The sequence below is a fragment of the Cydia amplana genome, chromosome 8, assembly GCF_948474715.1.
Source record: "Cydia amplana chromosome 8, ilCydAmpl1.1, whole genome shotgun sequence".
Lineage (NCBI taxonomy): Eukaryota > Metazoa > Arthropoda > Insecta > Lepidoptera > Tortricidae > Cydia > Cydia amplana.
The window spans coordinates 19,398,553-19,418,965 of NC_086076.1; the positions used below are offsets into that span (position 1 = coordinate 19,398,553).

Sequence of the window (20,413 nt, forward strand, 5' to 3'; positions counted from 1 at the left end):
GCTAGATAAGTACACTTGGCGTACTAAAACGAATGTGTCCGACTGAATGTCAACTAATACTGAATTTTCAAATATGACAACACAAAAAGAATGGCAAAATGTAATGGCTAAAAATGTCGTCAAAAGTGCTAAAAATGTCGTTGTCGGAAGTAAAATCTTTGACATTACAATGGTTTACGAGTTAGAATCCATTCTTTACAGTTAAGAGCCAACAGGAGCTGAGATTTAAATATTTTAGGTAAATATAACCGTCTCGCTAACGGAAGCGGCTCCTAAAACTGGTGCGATAAGGACAAGGCGAAAAATCCTGCGTAAAAATCTCAAAAATCGAGGTTTCGTACTCGACTGTTTCCTCCTCCAAAACTAAACCAATCGTAACCAAATTTGGAAATCTAAATGATTATGACATTATCTGTGTCGGACCGTTTTGCTTTTTTGGCTAATTGATATCAGTTTTGAATAGCGCGCCTCATTGCGGCATAGTCAATTAGGCCATTTTGGCCATTTATGTAGGGCTCTAAGCGCCTTAAAAAACAAAAATATCAAAAAAAGCAAAACGGTCCGACACAGATATTGACAATATTAATCTGTGTTGAAAAAATCATTGCTCTAGCTTCAAAACCCACGGAGGAAACAGTCGAGTACGTTTGTATGGAGAAATGACCACTCCTGTTGGCTCTTAAACAACCACAAATAAAGGTCCCACAGGTTCTCGATTTCTACACAAATATCAAAATTGAAAGCGATTGATTTTATAAGTGACATTTTTAAAATGGCGACCGCTTGACCGCGTCTCCTATGGGTAACTGCAACTAATAGGAGCTTTACTACTAGTACTAGTTTCCTCTAAAAAAGTAGGATACACAGAACTAACTAGTAAGTAGTAACCAAAGTAGGTTATGCCGTCTAATTAACACTACAATTAGTATTTTTTCCCTATTTACTATCATTGGTAAATACTGAGAACCGTGACGAATGTGGTGATTATCTTAACAGATGGGAAAATATTCCCAGTAGCACCATTTTTTTTTGAAAATATTGTAATTTCTAAATGTAGTGTGGTAGTATCTTTCATAACAGGTAATAATTTATCAGCATACCCCGGGGTATTGGGTGCGGGAATGTTTTATACAAGCCAAAAAATAGGTATACATTCAAAACTACTTGAACATTTCTAAACACTTGGTTTGGAGCTTACCGCTTATTTTTAATTCATAGTTTGGTAACTATTTTACAATAAGCAAAGTTATAAACACCCAAAATCATTCCCGCGCCCAAAACCCCGGGGTATGGTTGTCAGTGGCACCGACCGGAAAAAACCCCAAGGGCCCTAGCCAAGATGACAAACGTAGATAAAAAACTTAATGTATGGAAATAGTCACTCGACTGGTAGCATCTGTCATCCCGATACATTTTTTCTTTTCGTTTATCGATGTCCGCTCGTCATCTCGGCTAGGCCCCCAGGCCCCTATTCCACCAGTGACAGGTGCTACAATTGTCGACATCACTGTTACTGACGTCACAGGCCCCCATAGGCTACGGTAACCGTTTAGCATCGGACGATCAGCAACAGTGATGTTTTATAACCAGAGATCGGACAAATTTGCGACATTGCTCGCAATAATGTGGACATGACTCCAAAATTGATTAAATAATTAATCATTTAATTAATTTCTTACCTGAGGTTTAATTTTGATTCCTAATCAATAAATAACACAAAGAGTTCTTATAATGTAAATTTATTTAAAAAAATAATCAGTATGTTTTCCAAATTTTCTGTAGGTACTTATTTTTTATATCAAAAATATATTTAAGTGCTATTTATTGACTAGGGAACAAAAACAGGGAAATCAAAAAACATTGTAATTTCATTCGAGACGAGGGTTTCAAGATCTCATCCACATGGAATCCAGTCATTAGTAAATGTAAGCGTAAACGAATATCGACAGTCGATAAATCGAATATCGTTAGTGTTGTGTGTCGACAGAGTGACATCCCTAGTGCGCAAAACGTTCAAGCGGATAAACAAGACCAAGTGCGGGTAGTTCGAAAAACTCGCGCGGTTAGACGATGCTGATGTCAACTTAAGCCAGTCTTCTCCGAGACCACGGGGACAACGCCGTCCTCGAAACGTCGGAGGTAAATCTTAAAACTTAGATACGCGATTAAGTCCCGTTGTATAATTTAATAATGTGTAAAAATCGTGAAAGTTTAAATCAGTGTTAGGGAACAAAATTAAATCTCAGGTAAAAAATTAATTAAATGATTAATTATTTAATCAAATTTGGAGTCATGTCCACATTATTGCGAGCAATGACGCCAATCTGTCCGATCTCTGTTTACAATTGTCGCAACTGTCACCGTGGTGAAATAGGGGCCAGGTGGGTCCGGCCCAGTCCCACTAGCCGAGGTGGGAGCCCCACTTGTCCCAGTACTCGTGGGTCTGCATCTCCATGAGGCGCGACAGGCAGCGGTCTACCGCGAACATCTCCTCCTCGCCCGTAAAGATGGCCGCCCGAGCGTCCTCCTGTCAATAGATTGTGGATCAGTAGTCTTAATAATTTAACTATACTGGATCAACCAAATCTTGTCAGTAGTAAAAGGCGGCAAATTTGAAAAATCGCGGGTTAGCAACACTGTGTTCGAATAATTCCAAAATCGCGTGTCATCTGTGTGTTATCTGTGGAATGTAGATCGTGAATGACAGCTATCATCTTATTGTTTACATTCTGAATCGTTTCTATTTCAAGAGAAATTTCTGCTGTCACCATTAAATACCAAGATTATGCATGACCTCAAGCAAAGCTAAGGTGCCTACAATGTACAATCATGCTCGTTGACGGTAAACATTACTAAAATTTGAGGTTATGATAATTCACTCAAACTGACGTATGAAGGGCGGAAAAATAAACACGTTTTGGTTCGATGTACATTGCTGCTTTTCCTAGAGCAATTCTGCTCTTTGAGTGTTACATGGTGTTACCCTACTTTAATTTGCAGTACATTGCTACTGACAAGATTTGCTTGACGCACTATAAATTATATTTAATTTAATTTGTATAGCTGTAGTATTCTATTTAATTTAAATTGTATAGCTTATAGTTGCGCTCTCTCGAAAAGGTTTCCACGGAAGACCAGCGTCGGGGACTTCAAAGGTTCCTTGACATGAAGCTGAGTGGAGACCATTTCAGGAACGCTTTATAACCAATCTATGTCAGTGTTGTTATTAGTTGTTTCAATTAAGCGTTTTTAAATAAAGCATCTTCTATTCTATTTTATTCTAAATACCAAATACAGTTCAAATTAGCCGAGATGATTGACTGGGAAAAAATAATAGTGCTCTTTAATTCTTGGTTACTAAATAATGTACGATTGAAATTGCCAACTTTGCCTTTTCAACGTAACTTTGCCCACCATGGCACAGAAGAAGCGAAATATCAAAAAACTACTGCCGATCCACCGTCATCAAAATTAAACCAGTGATAATTTACACTATACAAAAATTATGGTCACCAAACCATCACACATTATCTTGTAATTGTATCTGTTAATATGTTGTAAGTATACGTAACCTCAAAATAACAATCTGGATGACAATTCGCCATTATTTAATATGGCACGACTAGGGCATGCTCCCGGGAATTCCCGGTTCTAAAATTCCCGGAAATACCGGGAATATTATAGTGTCGAAAGAACCGGTACAAAAGACCCGGTACCGGTACTTCCCGGTTCTCATCAGTATGCGTATTTATTCCCATTTCAATAGGAGTTGTCTTAGTACTTTAGTTCGGGACATTAAATAACATTTTAATAATGGTGATATCAAACGGAGGACCCAAAAATAACCCGACAAACTAACCTAGTAAAGTGGTAATTTGTAAAAAATCACCAAGTTTTCTATTTCAACTTTGTTTTTATCTGAAACATCGTTCAGTACTTTTATGCCGGTTACATAAAGGACTAATGATATTAGCAATCTATGTATGTTTGTGTCATATGTCCCAATGGAGCCTTAAAGCTACTAAATTACACCTATTTAGACGAATAAGGTGTCTATCTACACATTTGAATTAAGCCATAATCTTTAAACAACTTTTAAATCACAAGTAGGATATTATTTATTTATTTTATTCGAATATTCTTCTTCTAGGTTTGGTTTTATATGAAAAAATATTCCATTCTCGGGTTGAATTTTGAACTCCTGTATCCCGTGCCGTCATAGTGCTGAGTGCATCGACTATGGCCGTGTTAAGCCCAGGCGGAGGCAAAGTGTGCCGGTTAATTTCGTAAAATAGGTGGGAACGCTAAAAGTGCTTTTTTATATAAAATAAGTCGTTTATTAATCCTTATGAAATTGTTCATATGGAAATAAGTAATTCATAAAGATTGTACGCTAACACAAACCATTTCTTAAAAAGAATCATAAGATGCCTTGAGAACCGGGAATCCCGGTTCCGGCCATGTTCAGAACCGGGAAATAAAATTCTTGGTACCGGGACCGGTACTGCATGCCCTAGGCACGACCACGAATTTTGATGTTTCTACTAGTGGATATTGTATCTATATCAAAACTAAACTAAACTATCCCAATAGTGGTTGTTCAGTAATCTTACCGAGTCCTTGGAAATCTTCAAATCGTCCATGAGCGCGCGGTCTGCGTCGCCGAGCTCCTCCACAGACGACACCTCACGCGCGATCAGCTCTGCCGGCTCCACGTCCGCCGCGATCACAACCTGTAAGTAACACGGCCAAACAGTTGTTTATATTGTAGTACAAAATCGAGCTCCCAAGTTGGACAGCCGATTTCAATGGTGTTGGTGATAGTGGTACAGTCAGCAGCCGAAGTTGCTAAGCGGCCGAGGTTAGGGTGTTTCACTTTAGTATGGAGGAAAAAAAGTTGTGATATTTTTCCTGGCTTTGCTCACCAATCGAGTCTCCCCGCTCTAAAAACAATCTATTTCAATTTTCATAATAATCGATTAACGTTTAAAGGTTGCACAAATTGAAAATGTGGAGGGAGAATCCCATACATTGCGTGAAAATTAACTATTTTTTTTAATAACAAAATATAATGATCTGATACTAAAATCTAATGAAAAAACTGAATTTTGCGTCAAAACACGATAAAACCACTTTTCCTTTGGAAACAGGTGGAAAAACTGAAAAATTTTAATTAGAACATTTATCAAGTAACCAAAATCCATGTTAACTACTAATTTTAAAATTGATTTATATGTAAAAGGTTCAGTATCACACTACTCACCGCTTTGATGGTAGCCGCTTAAACCATTTTCTACCCTCCGATGTAAAGTCGTTGGTTATTTGGGAAAACTTTGTTGATGTTGTGCAACCTTTAAATATTCACCGATTTTAATTTTTTTTGGTATATAATATTTTCTAATCAGGAAGAACCAGAATTCGAGCAAAATCAGATGAAAATCGAAAATTCGGGAAAATGAAACACCCTAGCCGAGGTGTTCAAAATTACGTTGGCACGCTCTTGTTCTCTTAACAATAAACTCGCGTCAAGATCATTTTCAACACCTCGTCCGCTTAGCAACTTCTGCTGCTGACTGTAGGTAGGTACATACTTCAATTGCCAAACGTCATTTATTGACAACCAGAGTTAATAATGGACAGGGTCTTACAACGACATCTACTTCTTTCTTTTCATTACATTAAATTCGTCTTAATCCTTACATATCTTATACAATTAATTATTTCCAATACAATTCTTCCAGCAAAATAATACAGGAATCATTTATTCTACAAATACAATTAAAGATAAACAATAAAAATAACCAATGACGCCAATACGTAGGTATCACACCGGGGAAAAACACGCGCACACACGCGTCTGCCCTTAAACTACACGTTAAAAGTAAACAAAGTGTCGTTAAAGTTTATAACGGCCGTAAATAACACTAATGATATATTTCCATCATTTGAATAGACGAAGATGTTTATGCCACTCACTTCCTCACATAAACCTTTCCTGTAAGTAGTACTATTTTGTTATTAAACATAATTACATTAATTACCTAACACGATAGGTATACTATCATTATGGCTCATCTACACCAGCGGCAATGATGGTCCATTACCGAATGGGCGCCGATTCCATCGTGTGGGGACACACACAATAATGGCCTAAGCCGCGCGCAATCAGTCTATTTTAAGGCCTTGTAATTCTTAAATTCAATCTTCTGTTCTGGTTGTTTTATCACGAATAAAAGTTTTTCCCTGAGCGAATGTAATACCGGATACTAGAGATGCACCGGATATCCGGTTACTATCCGGTATCCGGCCTATCCGGCCGTTATTTTAGTATCCGGCCGGATACCGGATAGTGACCTACTATCCGGCCGGATACCGGATAGTAAAATTAACATATTTTGGGGTAAAAAATGGAATCTAAAAAACAGTCACGGTCATAATGCTAACGACACAGTAGATAGAAATGAATACGTAACCAATGTCCCACAATACACTTATTTGTTTACACAAAAATACGCGCGCGCACTTGTCTATAAATGAACTTACTACGTAATGACATGATAAAACTCGTTACGATCCTAGAAATGTGTCCGCGTGAACGTTCACTACGAAACAGGTCGAAACCTGCACGACGCGCACCTGCAAAACTCAAAATTTAGGTATAGTTCTGCCGGCCGAATATCCGGCGGCCGGATACCGGATATTCGGCCAGTGTCCAGGCCAGATATCCGGTATCCGGTATCCGGCCAAACAACTATCCGTTGCATCTCTACCGGATACGTACCCTGACCCTATTGTCATAGAGCGTGTCTATGAGCGTGATGAACCGGCGCAGCTGCGAGCGGTGCCGCGCCAGCGACAGCTGGGGTAGCTGCCGCACGAACACCGTGTGGAAGGTCTTCGACAGCACCAGGTAGTCGCTCGCGCCTATTGGCTGGAAAATGGGAAAGAAGTTTGCAACATTGCCCATTATCTAACTTTGCCCAGAGGTAGAATCATTCTAAGCTAACTTTGCACGAAGTTGAATATGTTCAAAATTCTGCGAAGTTCCTTCTTATACTAAAAACAAAATATAAAACCATAACCTTACCCTATCACAAAGCTCTTCAAACGTAGAGTCCAGCACGCCACCGCAAGACTTGGCGAACTTCACGTTCCTTCCCATAATGTTGATCACTCTCGGCCTGACGGTGTCGGTTTCCTTGGATATCAGAAATTTGAATAAATTGTCTACAGCGTTGCTTTCAGACGTCAGTTCGCTATTTCTGAAAATTTAATTTAGGTTTTAAACATTAAATTTAAATTTAAAATTATTCTAATCCCGAGGCACATCTAATCCGAGTGTATTGGAGAATTTGCTGAACTCAATCCGGTATGAATTTATTTATTTGTAACAAAACATTGTTAAGCAAAAAAGAATGGTCGTTCAAATGTTTGACTCTTTCTTTAGGATCCGGTCACTTACGGCCACATTAATTCTAAGGCCAAGTATTATGAACGGCCACTTCCCCGATGGGCTACTTCCTTTAAGGGCCTCTTACAAACAACATTCCCCGAAAGGCCACAATCCTCTAACGGCCTCTTCCCCTTAGGGCCCCTTCCTCAAACGGCCTTTTCCTCTTATGGCCAATTCCTCAAACGGCCTTTTCCTCTTATGGCTACTTCCTCAAACGGGAACTTCTCTATATGACAACCTTCCTCGTAAAGGCATCCTTTTGAATGAGCACAATATCAATGATGATGGTCATTCACATTCTTCTAGAGTTTGTCCCGGCTTATTGCTACTGCACCATTTTAACCCTGGAGTCCGCTTGGCAACCTTATCACAATAATTGGCGAGTGCGAGTTTAAGAAAGCAACTGACATCGGAACTTCCAACCCAGAGGGTAAAATCGTCTTTATTGAAAATATTGGAGCTAGGCCCATCTTCCAATAGTTACCTTTACAATTTCAACATTAAGGTGCAGTGGGCGAAGATCGGACTATTTCTCTATTGATTGGAAAGCCTTCACGGTTTATTTTTTTGCTTAAATCTAGTAAGGTTTTCTTAAAATGTTAATGATTATATGATGAATGTTAATGAGCCGTGGGAGCTGACAGATTAAACAAGTATGAAATTTACTAGTGTCGACGCATATTTTTTAAAACGTCCAGCAATAATCCATTTTTGCGCTACAAGTGATCAAATTTCGAGTTTAGTCGTTATTTAGCGGGAGAAGATCGGACGTTCACGGGTTAAGACCGGTAACCTGTATGATTCCTGGGAATTTTAGTCAGCCCTGGTTTAACTAAAGGTAACCTTTTGGATTTTTTTACCTTTTTTATAATATAAGCGAAAAGAAGTAAAATTGTTCTGAACAATCGCTAGTATAAAACAAAGTCCCCCACCTCATCTGCCTGTATGTTCGCGATAAACTCAAAAACGACTGAAAGGATTTTTACGCGGCTTTCGCTTAATTTCATTAAATTGTTCAGCCATTTACGTTTCAATTCAAACTCTTATTTTCTTCTGTTTAATTGGTACTCTATGAATGTCCAATATAAAGTGAACCCAAAATGGCTCTTCAATTAAGTCCGTGATTGTACAGTACCTACACTTAGGAAAATTCATTTTCGAATTTATGCTACGGACCCAACTATACAGGGTGTAATCGTTAATTGTAGCCCAGGCGATCACTCTATAAATATAACAGATATCAGAAAACTTGTAAACTGATATCGAAAGTACTAGGATTTAGTAGTGTAGTAGTAGTGGCCAATCGGGGAATTGGACAAACAAGTAAATTTTGTAGTGGCCGTTTGGGGAATTGGACAAAAAAGGAATTTTTACAGCGGCCGTTCGGGGAACTGGACATAGAAGGAATTCCAACAGTGGTCAATCGGGGAAATGGCCGGATAAGGAAACGGACGAACTAGGAAATGGACCATAAAGGAATTTGGAAGGTGGACGTTCAGGGAAGTGGCCGTAGGTGACCGGATCCTTTCTTTATACTTTATGAGACACTTATTTATACAGCAGATTTCGCTACTTATTAAAAATATAGCATTATATTGTGTAAAATTAATATTTGAATCCTAGGCAAGCAGGATGAAGCAGGCAACTAAATTTGACGTGATAGTAACACTGAGAGTCAAGAAATGGTAACTCACAGAAAATATTTGCTATACTTCGATCCAGAGCCTCTCAGCCTATAGTCGATTCCAGAATCCAGCTGTAACACTTGGCAATGCGCCTTAAGCACCGGAATGAACGGCAGGAAGTTGCTTCGCTGCAGCCCGTTCTTATACAGGTCGTCGGGGCGACGATTACTAGTCGCCACGACGACGCAACCGTTGTCAAATAGTTGCGTGAAGAGACGCTTCAGTATCATGGCGTCACCTATATCGGTAACCTGGCGAAAAAATAGATTTGGGTTATCGTAACAACACAAAACTGAGTAGAATATTTTTTTTTCTACTTTGCCCATTTCAACGTAACTTTGACCAGTGGAATTTTTAGTATTTATTTCAAAAATATTACACTTTTAAACATTAACGACTTGATCTTCAGCTTGTGTTTCCATCTGAAATATCCATCATTATGGCACTTGCCTGGAACTCATCGAAGCATATCAGCCAGGACTCCTGAGTAATATCAGCGGCGAGTGGCGGGATGGGGTCATAGTGGGAGCCGTCACGGAACGCGCTGGCGCCGCGCCCCGACTTGATCTTCAGTTCGTGGATGCGAGCGTGCACATTCAGCATGAACGAGTTGAAGTGAACACGGAGCTTGGATTCTATCTGAAATTATCATTTATTGTCACTCTGTTTCTTATGAATGTTCCTTAAATGAGGTGTAGTTGATCAACTCTATTATATTTCAAATACATAGGGCGTCCGCTAGCTGGCACGGGTGCACGGAGCGGGTTAGCGGGTTAAAAATAGTACATATCACCAGATTTAGACATTAAATTTACACCGGAAATCAGTGGCATGCTAAGTCAAAAAGGCAAAATAGTTTTCTGCTTTACTGTGTACTTATGTTTGGTGTACAAAACCCTTTATGTTCTCAGAACTTTCTTTCTTAAGTTTTATCACATATTTCACTCTCTTATAAAATTTCAATATTTTACAAATATCTTTATTTGTGATATAAACACATACAAATTAAAAGAAGGGCTCATACTAAAACATTTTGAACAGCCAAGGACAATTCGGAAAAAAAAGTACCGTCTGAAATAACTCAAAGAGAGTAAGCCTGAAATAAAGTTAAAAAAAAATGAAATCTCTTCCACACTACAGAGCTTGGTACATCTCTGGTGGAAAACAAGTAATTAGGTATTTGTTGCTAACAATCGTCTTTTGCCTTAGCATGTGAGTCGGGGAAGATGAAACAAGGTAAATCTAGAACTTACTGGACTCATCCAGATGTAGGACAGATGGATGATTAATGATTACACTACATTAGAGCTGATTGCTACAAATGGGAACAATTCTTACAGGCACAGTTTCATAGAACAGATCCATGAGCATGGTCTTGCCTCCGCCCACACTCCCATATATGTACAGGCCTTGAGGTGCGATTATTTTGTTCGGTTCCTTCTTTTTGAAGAAATTGAACAGCGATGTTTGCGTTTGTAGCGCAGGCCGTTGGTAGGAGGTAACATCTTGATGGAGTTGCTCTAAGTGTCGCACCACGGTTTCCTGGTGTTCATCTTTACTCAGTGAGCCGCTGGCGACTCGAGCCTCGTACAAGCTCAAGGGCCCTTCTCCGCTAGCAGTTTGCGTTTGAGCCTCCGTCGACAACCTCACGCATTGACTACAATGTTTCCAGTGCTGCTTTATGGCGGAAACTAAAATAGACTGACTCTTGAACATCGCCATCGTCATCTGCTCGAGCGGTATGAGGAATCTATCACATTATATAAGTTGCGAGAGTTATTGCATAGCTGAATCACCGTGCACGACCATGACATTGTGATCACGCAAGACAACTAATAAAATATCATTGCTTATTGCTATGTTCAATGACAAACTTTATTAGATACTTAAAATGAACCTAGGAGCATGCTTTATTCTCCTTTTTTATTAATAAAATCGAATGGACACGACTAGAAAATAAGTGAGAAATGTCATATGTGAACGTCAATGTCAGCTGACTGAAAAATCTGAGGGCCTACCGCGAACCACGTTCGACGTGTTGCCTCTCTGTCGCATTTGTAAATTCGTACGTAAGTGTGACAGGGAGGCAACACGTCGAACGTGGTTCGCGGTAGGCCCTCTGTTCCAAAACTTCCAAATCAGATAAATGGGTACTCATTTTTTTTAAAGTATAATAGCATGTATGAATATAATACATTCCAGATATATTTATGAAATGAAATAAAATAATTACGTTAGATAATGAATAACCAAGCAAATCTGATAATTCGATTAATTTCTTACTCTATAATAAATAATAATACAACAGTACTTGGATCTATTAGTATGATTTGGACCCTGGACCCAAGTTAATGAGATTAGGATTATTTGAGACATTGTAAGAAACGTTGGTAAGTAGAAAAAGAAATGTTTTAAAAATTCGTAGTCGTGACGTTTTTCAACATTTTCAGTAATGAAAAGCTTGTAGTCTGTCAAACAAATTTGTCAGTACAAAAAAGCGCAAAATTAAAATTTTCTATGGGAAGATAACCCTCGCACCTACACTTTTTAAATTTGCCGCGTTTTTCTACTGACCGAAAGAGCTTGACAGACTATATACCTATACCATGGTTATTATATATGGAAGGTAGGAGCTTTGGGTAGGAGGTAAGGAGAACACTCTATGTATGAAAAAGTTTCCGCCAAAAAACAAAACAAAAAATAGGTGGCGCCACAATGCCTAGAATATATTTTGACAGGGCACTTCACTCCCTCAATAAAGGGAACGGCTAAAAAGGGCTTTGTTGGACGATAAGAAATCCTTTACTTACTTAAAACTTTAGACAAATACATAGGTACTAGGTACCTAACTAAATGCATAGATAACAACCCATAACTCAGGAGCAAATTGAATACCGTGATAAACACACAAATAAATGCCCTTACCGGGATTCGAACCCGCGACCTCCTGCTTTGTAGGCAATGGTCACTACCGACCGTTTCATCCCAGAACGTGCAGATTGTGAAATGAGTTACCTCCTGCTGAGGTATTTCCTTTGCTCTACATGTGATGGCATGTGATGTGGGTGGGGGTGTGTGTGTGTGTGTGTGTGTGTGTGTGTGTGTGTGTAATAGAGATCCCATAAAGGGATAAGTTCGCCTTTGTTGTATTTAATTTAGTCTGTAACTGTGTTTCTCGTGTTTTTATTGCTATGTGCAATAAAGTATATACATACATATGATATGATACATACATCACGGACCTATAGAGAAACATAATACATACATACGTGGTTCTCCCAGCCGCGGGTATTCGGGGCTCTCAAGGTTCGGCAACGCATAAGTAGTTCCTCCGACGTTGCTTGTGACTTATGTCCATGGACGACGGTGACCGCTTCCCATCAGGCGGCTCGTCTATCCTCTTTTTTGTTACGGGGGATGCGGGGGTTAAACATGCGAACAAACTGGGCTATAACCGCGAAAATCGAAGTTCGTCAGTTGCGCGCATTTTTCTCTGGAGAAAGATCCCCGCAATTTGCGAAATTCGGTTATTGCGGTAGGCCCCCTGTCATCTCGATTTTATATTTATGCTCACTTTCACGCGTTGTCATACAATGTCGCCCAAATGTCGTCTTTCGTTTGGAATTGTTTCAACGTAATACCATCACAGATAAGTAGGTACTTATGTACAAACTGTTGTTGTCACATGTAATTTGGCAATCAAATTCAATACACAAGTTTACTTACACAAAGCGTCAGAGCAAGCAGCGTAGTAACCTTCCCTTAGAGGTTGAATCTGTGAAGCGGACTATGACCTATTTGTGTGGACAGGACCTAGGTATAATACTATAGTGCTTGACGCTAGGTACAGTTGCATTCACAAGTTTTGGTACAGTCAAGTGTATAAATATGGGTGCACACACCATACACAGAAATATGTCCCTTAGCTCTTATGTCAGCGAATTAAGAACTATGGGACGTATTTTTTTGAGAAGTTATATGCACCCATATTTTTACACTTGACTGTACAGGCAAGGACTTTGATTTCTATGACAGTTTATTGCGCCCACACTGTTAACTGTACATCGGAGGACCGTGGACCTTATGCCTTTTGTTGTTTGTATAAATTTGGCTCCTCTACACGATGGGCCAGCGCCGGCCATTCCAAGGGACGCAGCCATACGGCAGAATGAGATAGCAATATCACTTGCTCCCTCTAACGCATAAATGCGTCCCTTGGAGTGGCCGGCGCTGGCCCATCGTGTAGAGGAGCCATAATATGGTGGAGATGCTGGGATTCAAGTAAGTACTCACACTCAGCTCGCGTCGCATGCGCTAGCCACTGCGACACGTACCAAGGTGTCAATGACAGATAAAGATCGGAAATTATGGGGAATTAATTTTGAATTAAGCAGAAACATAAAAAAAAAAAATTAAAAAAAAAAAATCATTTATTTACCAATAAACTATGGTTTACATATTTACCAGGGGCCCCCGCACTAGGTGAGACCTGTATCGCGGGGAACCAGTTAGATTTGTACAGTATCTGGATTTAGTTACTTAATAGGTAGATATACTTAGCATGCAAGTTATAAAATTACTAAAAATTACACTTAAGTTTTTGCGTACATTATTATAAAATATTACTTAGTATAGCTTCTGTCTCCAAGTAGTTGAGTGATTGCATCTGCGAACTATAGTTATTTATAAATTAAAAGCCATTCCTAGGGCTCATATGGTGGAAATATTCGCTGAATTGGGTACGGTCTTGGTAGCTCAGATGGCAGAGCACTGATCCAGTGGTTGTGGGTTCAAGTCCCACCCAAGACAGTGAATATTTCCACATTTAATTTAGATTATGAGGAATTCTATTTATAAACTCATGCAAATACAAATAACGGATAAACTGTCGTTGTCTTCGTATATACATATTTTATAACACCTGACTGATCACTCTGGCTGCCGCAGGCAAGACTTTGTCTAATTAGAGGACGGGTAATTAAATAGTCTATCTCTTGGGTGAGATACTGTCGTGCCGCTCCCGTGCTACGCCTGCTGAGCCCACCAAGCACCGCTGTGCCCGGCAGTACCTCCCGTAAATGAGTGCATCAGCGACCATCGTGCAAAGTCAAGGTTACCTTCGGCGAACTGACCTACGGGACCTAAATTGCTCCCGAGCAAGCGCACACTGGCCCCAATTGTGCTCTAACTGCACCGGTTATCAACCTCGCGTCCGTGTCAAGGTGATGTGTGCTACTAGGGCATTTCCTTGTAAATCTATGGAACATGCAACTTATTTGTAAGTGGGTAATGCATGTTTTAGGATTTTAATGGAACAAATGAGAGGTAGATCCGCATCCACAGAAGGCAGACCTACATTGTACAAGATTTGTCTGTTAATTATTAAAAGTACGATCAAAATCGGAACGATTTATTGGAAGTCTTAAATTTTTGACGGTCAAATAACGGTTTTCTGGCACAAAACACTTGCACAGTCTGTGCTATTACAATCGCTGCCGAGTTAGCTTGGTCTGATTCCATTTTCACCATTATGCGGTGACTAAATTGCTGTAAGGGCCTAATACTGTGAACATCGAAAACCAAAATTTAGTTAAAATCTATCTTTATCACTCGAATTTGGGCCGATATTTCGATTTTCTATGTAAATGCAAGCAAACACTAACAAAACATGGGAGGTATCGGAAGCATGATAGGTCAATTGAATGGAAACCGGTAGCGTGCGTGCACTTGGCACATTTTTGCAAAATAATAGTATAAAAAATCGGCCATTGGGGAGGGCTGAATGAAAGAGTCGCGCGGGCGGTCCATGCGGGTTCAGCTGCCCTTCCGCACTCGGCGCATCGCAGCCCTACGCGATTTTGCATCCTCCCGTGTCATGTTGCGTCCAAGATCAAATATGAAGTATACAAATACGGAAGGCATAAAAGCGAGGAGGGGTAGGTATTCGATAAGCGACGTTTGAGGTATCGTGTTGAACTCCCGTTGAATCGGAACAATCCTGTGTCAAAATTTGACATTAGCAATCCACAGTTAAGGTGATCAAACCAAACCATTATAAACCTTAAAGTAGTAACAAAACAAAGTTGATTTTTGTTGAATTATTGGTTGTACCAAATGATATTATCAGCAGTTGATGAACATGCGATTCAATCAACTGAAGTGAAGAATGAAGTGGACGCGAAATCTGACAGTTGTGCATCTCGAATAGGGGCCCTGGAATTAATGGAAATTTAAGTAGCTAGGCAAAAGTCTCCGATCATGTTGGAAGAGCACAGATAAAAAAATAAAAAAAGCAAAAATCCTTGGCACCAAGAGTAAGTATAAATTTATCATATAAGTAGGTATAAGTTGTCTGAATATACTCATACCCAACCACGTTGCTAATATGCACGTTCATATACAGAGTGGTCCTCAATGTTGGTTGATTAAGCTAGACTTTGTACCGTAAAATGGGGTGAGTAGGTTTCGCGGGGAGAGGTGGGTTATGAATGGGGAGAGAAGGTTTGAGAGGGGGGTGAGAAGGGATTTTAAGGCTACTGCTACAAAAATAATGTATTCCAATTTAAAATGGAGCTATAGTAATACGCATAATAAAAAAAAATCGATCCAACATTCTTCCAAAATCACCTTTGTATGAAAAGCCCTCTCACCCCAAATACGAGGCACTACGGGGTGAGGTGGGTTTTCCTCTTTATCGTCAAAGTTATGAAATGGAACTACCCAAAATAAGATAAAAACTAAAATACAAACGTCCGGAACACTTATTATATACATCATTCAGTTTGCATATGTAAAAATAAAATGTTATCGAGGTTTGAATGTCAGTTTTGCGCCTACTCACCCCATTTTACGGTATTTAAGTATTTTTAGACGTTATTTGCCCCCTTCCTAGTCGTTTGACAAACTAAATTATTTTACGATATATGTATGTATGTATATACTTTATTGCACATAGAAATAAAAACACGAGAAACACAGTTACAGACTAAATTAAATATACAAAGGCGAACTTATCCCTGTATGGTATTTCTTCTTCTTTCTTACGATTACTAAATTATTTATGAATAGGGGCTCTAGTAAAGATGACAAAGACGTTGATAGAAGACGCCAATCGAAACAAATAGGGAATGTATCAAGAATGTGTATATATATATACTTGGTCAACCAGATCTTGACAGTAGAAAAAGGCGGCAAATTTGAAAAATGTAGGCGCGAAGGGATATATATCTTCCCATAGAAAATTTTAATTTCGCGCCTTTTTTTACTGACAAGATTTGGTTGACCAGCTATATATAAAAATAAGTCACGTGACTTTTCATAGCATCCGTCATGCCGATACATTTTTTCTTTTTCTGATCACTACGTAAATGACGAGAACTAAAACTACTTAAACATCCCAAAAAAACACATAAACAAGCCATTTTCTTCGTACTTAAGGCCTGTTCTTCTCTCACTCTCACTGAGCGTACGTAAGCGTGAGCGAGATAAAAGTGCGGGCCCAGGAGCGCGGATATCATGTGTTTTAATTTTAATTTTTTGTACGTTTAAATAAATAAAAAGAAATCATTACGTTCCCTCAAACATTAAATTGCCGATTTTTAGAAGCAATTTCCATATTTTTAGCTTTTGTGCATAATTTGTTATAATTTTTAAAGTGCATTTTAAACCCCTATGTTCGTATTTTTTTTTCTATCGAGCAAAAATCAAAAATTCGAATCGATACAGTCCCTCGAGAAAGGCCTCAGATTGCATAAATTTATGGCAGTCGTATTGTGATGTGATTCATAAAAGCGCACGACTTTTTAAAAACTCACAAAGAAGGGTACCCAACTGTCCGACACGTATGAAACTTTGAAGTGTGCCTTTTTTGTAAAATATGAATTTGAGCCGAAATAACAAAACACGTGTCCATATTTTTTTTATGCATTCCAACACATAATCAAACCAGTAATTAACTAGCAATTTGCTTGAACAAAACTCTCCACAGGGTTTTGTCACATTTTTGTACTTCGGAGGCCAAAGGGCCTACCGCGAACCACGTTCGACGTGTTGCCTCCCTGTCACACTTACGTACGAATTTACAAGTGCGACAGAGAGGCAACACGTCGAACGTGGTTCGCGGTAGGCCCACAATTTCTCCCAGTAGGTAGGTTAAATTTGGGCAGCTAAAAAAATAATAACTTATACAAAAATAAATCAAATCGTTCGAGCAAATTGAGCCTTCCGTTGTCAGTTTTCTTAACCTACTGCACCTTAACCGAACGTTCAAGAAATTCGCGATCGAACTGCCGTTTTTGGCAGTAGACTATTAAGTAGTCAGTGCACACACGAGCTTGATTCAGCAATTAAGGCGGCCGCGGCAGCCAAAACAATCGATCGCGGCAAGTGCCCGGCGCGCACACACACGCAGCGCGTGGATTGACGCTGCGCGGGAGTTGATGAGTTCATTTTTTAAGGAATTAAGGAACCAGCTATAGGTACTTAAAAAGCGTAATATAGGGTCAAACTTTTAGAAAAAGTTCACTTCTGTGGAAAATGAAATAAAAGTACCCGGGTACATAAATACGCTTTTCTTTTTAGGGTTCCTTACCTCTAAAGTAAAAACCGGCCAAGTGCGAGTCGGACTCGCGCACGGAGGGTTCCGCACCATCGATAAAAAATAGAGCAAAAAAATCGTGTTTGTTGTATGGGAGCCCCCCTTAAATATTTATTTTATTTTATTTTTAGTATTGGTTGTTATAGCGGCAAGAGAGATACATCATTTGTGAAAATTTCAATTGTCTAGTCTGTCAAGCTATCGCGGTTCATGAGATACAGCCTGGTGACAGACGGACGGACAGCGAAGTCTTAGTAATAGGGTCCCGTTTTTTACCCTTTGGGTACGGAACCCTAAAAACGGAACCCTTAAAAAAATACATAGATTGCTCACTCCATACATCATGCAGTTTTAGTACCTAAAAGACTATTAAATAGCATCTAGCATCGGGTAGCGGAACTATCAGTACTGCTACCTGACTTCTTTTTATAATTCCCAGCACCAACACAGTAACTTTAATCACTAGCCCTCTGTATGTAGCACTGAACCACATAAATAATAATTCTTCTCTTCGACCCCCAGACAGACATATTCTCACAGAAGGAACCGAGACTCCTAGCCACTGCAACTCGGTATTTGGAGTCAATCTCCACACCCACGACTATACCCTCATAATTTTGTATTAAATTTATTAGTCATGTATATTATAGTATAGTACTAAGTAATTAAATAATTTGTTATGTTTAATAACTTACATGTCTGGTTTAACTGTAAATGTAAGTTAGTCAATAAATAAATAAACAATAAACAATAAACAATAGATGTAGCACCGACCGGAAAGTCTTATGCTGTTGAGATAAGACTTTCCAGTCGGTGCTACATCTATTGTCAAGTAGCAGTACTGATAGTTCCGCTACTCGATGCTAGATGTAGACACTGAAATTAATAGTCTAACTGATGTGTGGAGTGAGCACTCTTGTCTTACTATATTTCTCTATGGTATTACTTACTTATTCTTTCGTTAACTCCTCTATCTCATTCGAAACCATCGCTTCTGCGATACCTACATAAAGGCACATTGAAAATGCGCGGCCTGGGGGCCGATTTTTGAAATTGGATCGCTCGATGTCGTCACTCAAAAATCGGTGGAAAACGGCGATATGCTGATTTTTGAAATACGAGCGATAGAAATTGGGAAGCTAGTGGTATTGACCACTCGTTTTCAATTCTATTACATAGTAGAATTTACATGCCTAGTAGTGGAGATATTATTGAACGAAATATGCAAAATCGAGCGCTCGCATTTCAAAAATCGGCCCCCTGGTCTGTAACCGCGAAAATCGAAATTCGCAAACTGGTATTTTTCTCTGTCACTCTTATTACGCCTTCATTGGAGTAAAAGAGAAAGGTCCCTGCAATTTGCAAATTTCGGTTTTCTCGTTAGCCCCTCCGACTTCAGCCGATCGGTGGATCTTACATAAAGTGAGTCACTATAATCCTTTTCAAACAGTTTGAGGTCTGTGGCAGCTGTCATCTCAATACAATTTTTCGTTTTAAGGTTATAAATTGTATTGAGATGACAGTTGTCACAGAGCTCAAGCTATTTGAAAAGGATTATAAGTATCACTGCCCTAGTAGCACGGTCGCATTTTTATCATTTATCACCATGCCTGTCACGTTCTAACAAGTATGTAAGTGCGAAAGTGACGGGCTTAGTGATAGTGGATAAAAATGGATCCGTGCTGAGCCCGCTGCTCATAGTACGATACGAAATAAACGCTTTTTCTAAATTGAATAAGAATAACAATCTTTTATTTGCGATAAACATTACCAGGTACATCGGTGTTCATTGTATTAAGGACCTTTGGAAGCCCATCGCATACGTGACAATTGTACAAATTATAGGAAAAAATTACAGATACATACCCTTAATCTCCCGCTGACTGCTGAGGTCGCTTTAGTTAGTGTTATCGCTAGCGTGTCCTTGCGTCAGTATTAATTTCATTTAAGATATGTACCTACTTGTTTTAAAACAATCTTCTTATGATATTCGATTTATTGACCTCGTCATGTTTATAATCCCAAGTAAGATGTGTTGGAGTAAAATACTGTGGAAAGTTAATTAAAGTTGTCAGTTTTGATTTGGTTTAGATGTTGTCTGTAGAAATGCGAGTACTGGGGAATAACAATTATACAATGTGTTGCCTGTAAGAATTGGATTATCAAAATAGTCAAAGAGTCATTTGATTACAAAGTAAATTAGTATAAGTTATTTAAAAAAATATTTTTTTAACCGACAACTTAATAGGAATAAGATTTGTATTAAAATAAAATAGGTATTTATAATTCGTTTCACATGACCACCCTACATTTATCTCAATTCCTAAATAGGTACAAAAATAGACAGTCCATCATTTATTTTAACTAGTAGATGAAATCGCTTGATAATGCATTTACCCTCTGAAGTTAATTTATTTAGCAGGATGCACTCTTATGGATTTTATTAGATTAGATCTTTCCTATGAATAAGTACAATAAGTGTCGGTTGTGGGAAAACACTACTGCAATGATTTGTTATCCGGATGTGGGACCCCTAATCAAATTTTATTAAAATTAATGTACCTAACTTATAATAGTTATAATTTTACCAAAACGTACTTATTAGTTTTTTTTATCACATAAAGAATCATAAATCGAGTTATTATAGATAATATATTTATTTACTTTACTTAAAATAAA

General features: G+C 38.8%; 1 protein-coding gene across 1 annotated transcript; it reads right to left on the bottom strand.

The window, feature by feature from the left end:
- Window positions 1-2,397: 2,397 nt before the first annotated feature.
- Window positions 2,398-11,100, bottom strand: LOC134650123 (putative ATPase N2B). Its single transcript, XM_063504958.1, has 7 exons — window positions 10,477-11,100; window positions 9,589-9,777; window positions 9,148-9,389; window positions 7,088-7,262; window positions 6,782-6,931; window positions 4,614-4,733; window positions 2,398-2,527 (listed from the first exon to the last, which is right to left on the bottom strand). Exons 1-7 carry the CDS (start codon window positions 10,864-10,866, stop codon window positions 2,402-2,404), a joined length of 1,392 nt encoding a protein of 463 aa, XP_063361028.1. The 5' UTR covers window positions 10,867-11,100; the 3' UTR covers window positions 2,398-2,401.
- Window positions 11,101-20,413: the final 9,313 nt, after the last annotated feature.

Bases quoted from the DNA above. Each gene is read 5' to 3' on its own strand.
- LOC134650123 (XM_063504958.1), bottom strand. From the start codon at position 10,866: ATGACGATGGCGATGTTCAAGAGTCAGTCTATTTTAGTTTCCGCCATA. The intron at 9,778-10,476 runs GTAAGAATTGTT...TGATAATTTCAG, and splicing joins TGTTCTATGAAACTGTGCCT to ATAGAATCCAAGCTCCGTGT. The intron at 4,734-6,781 runs GTACGTATCCGG...TGTTACTTACAG, and splicing joins TCTATGACAATAGGGTCAGG to GTTGTGATCGCGGCGGACGT.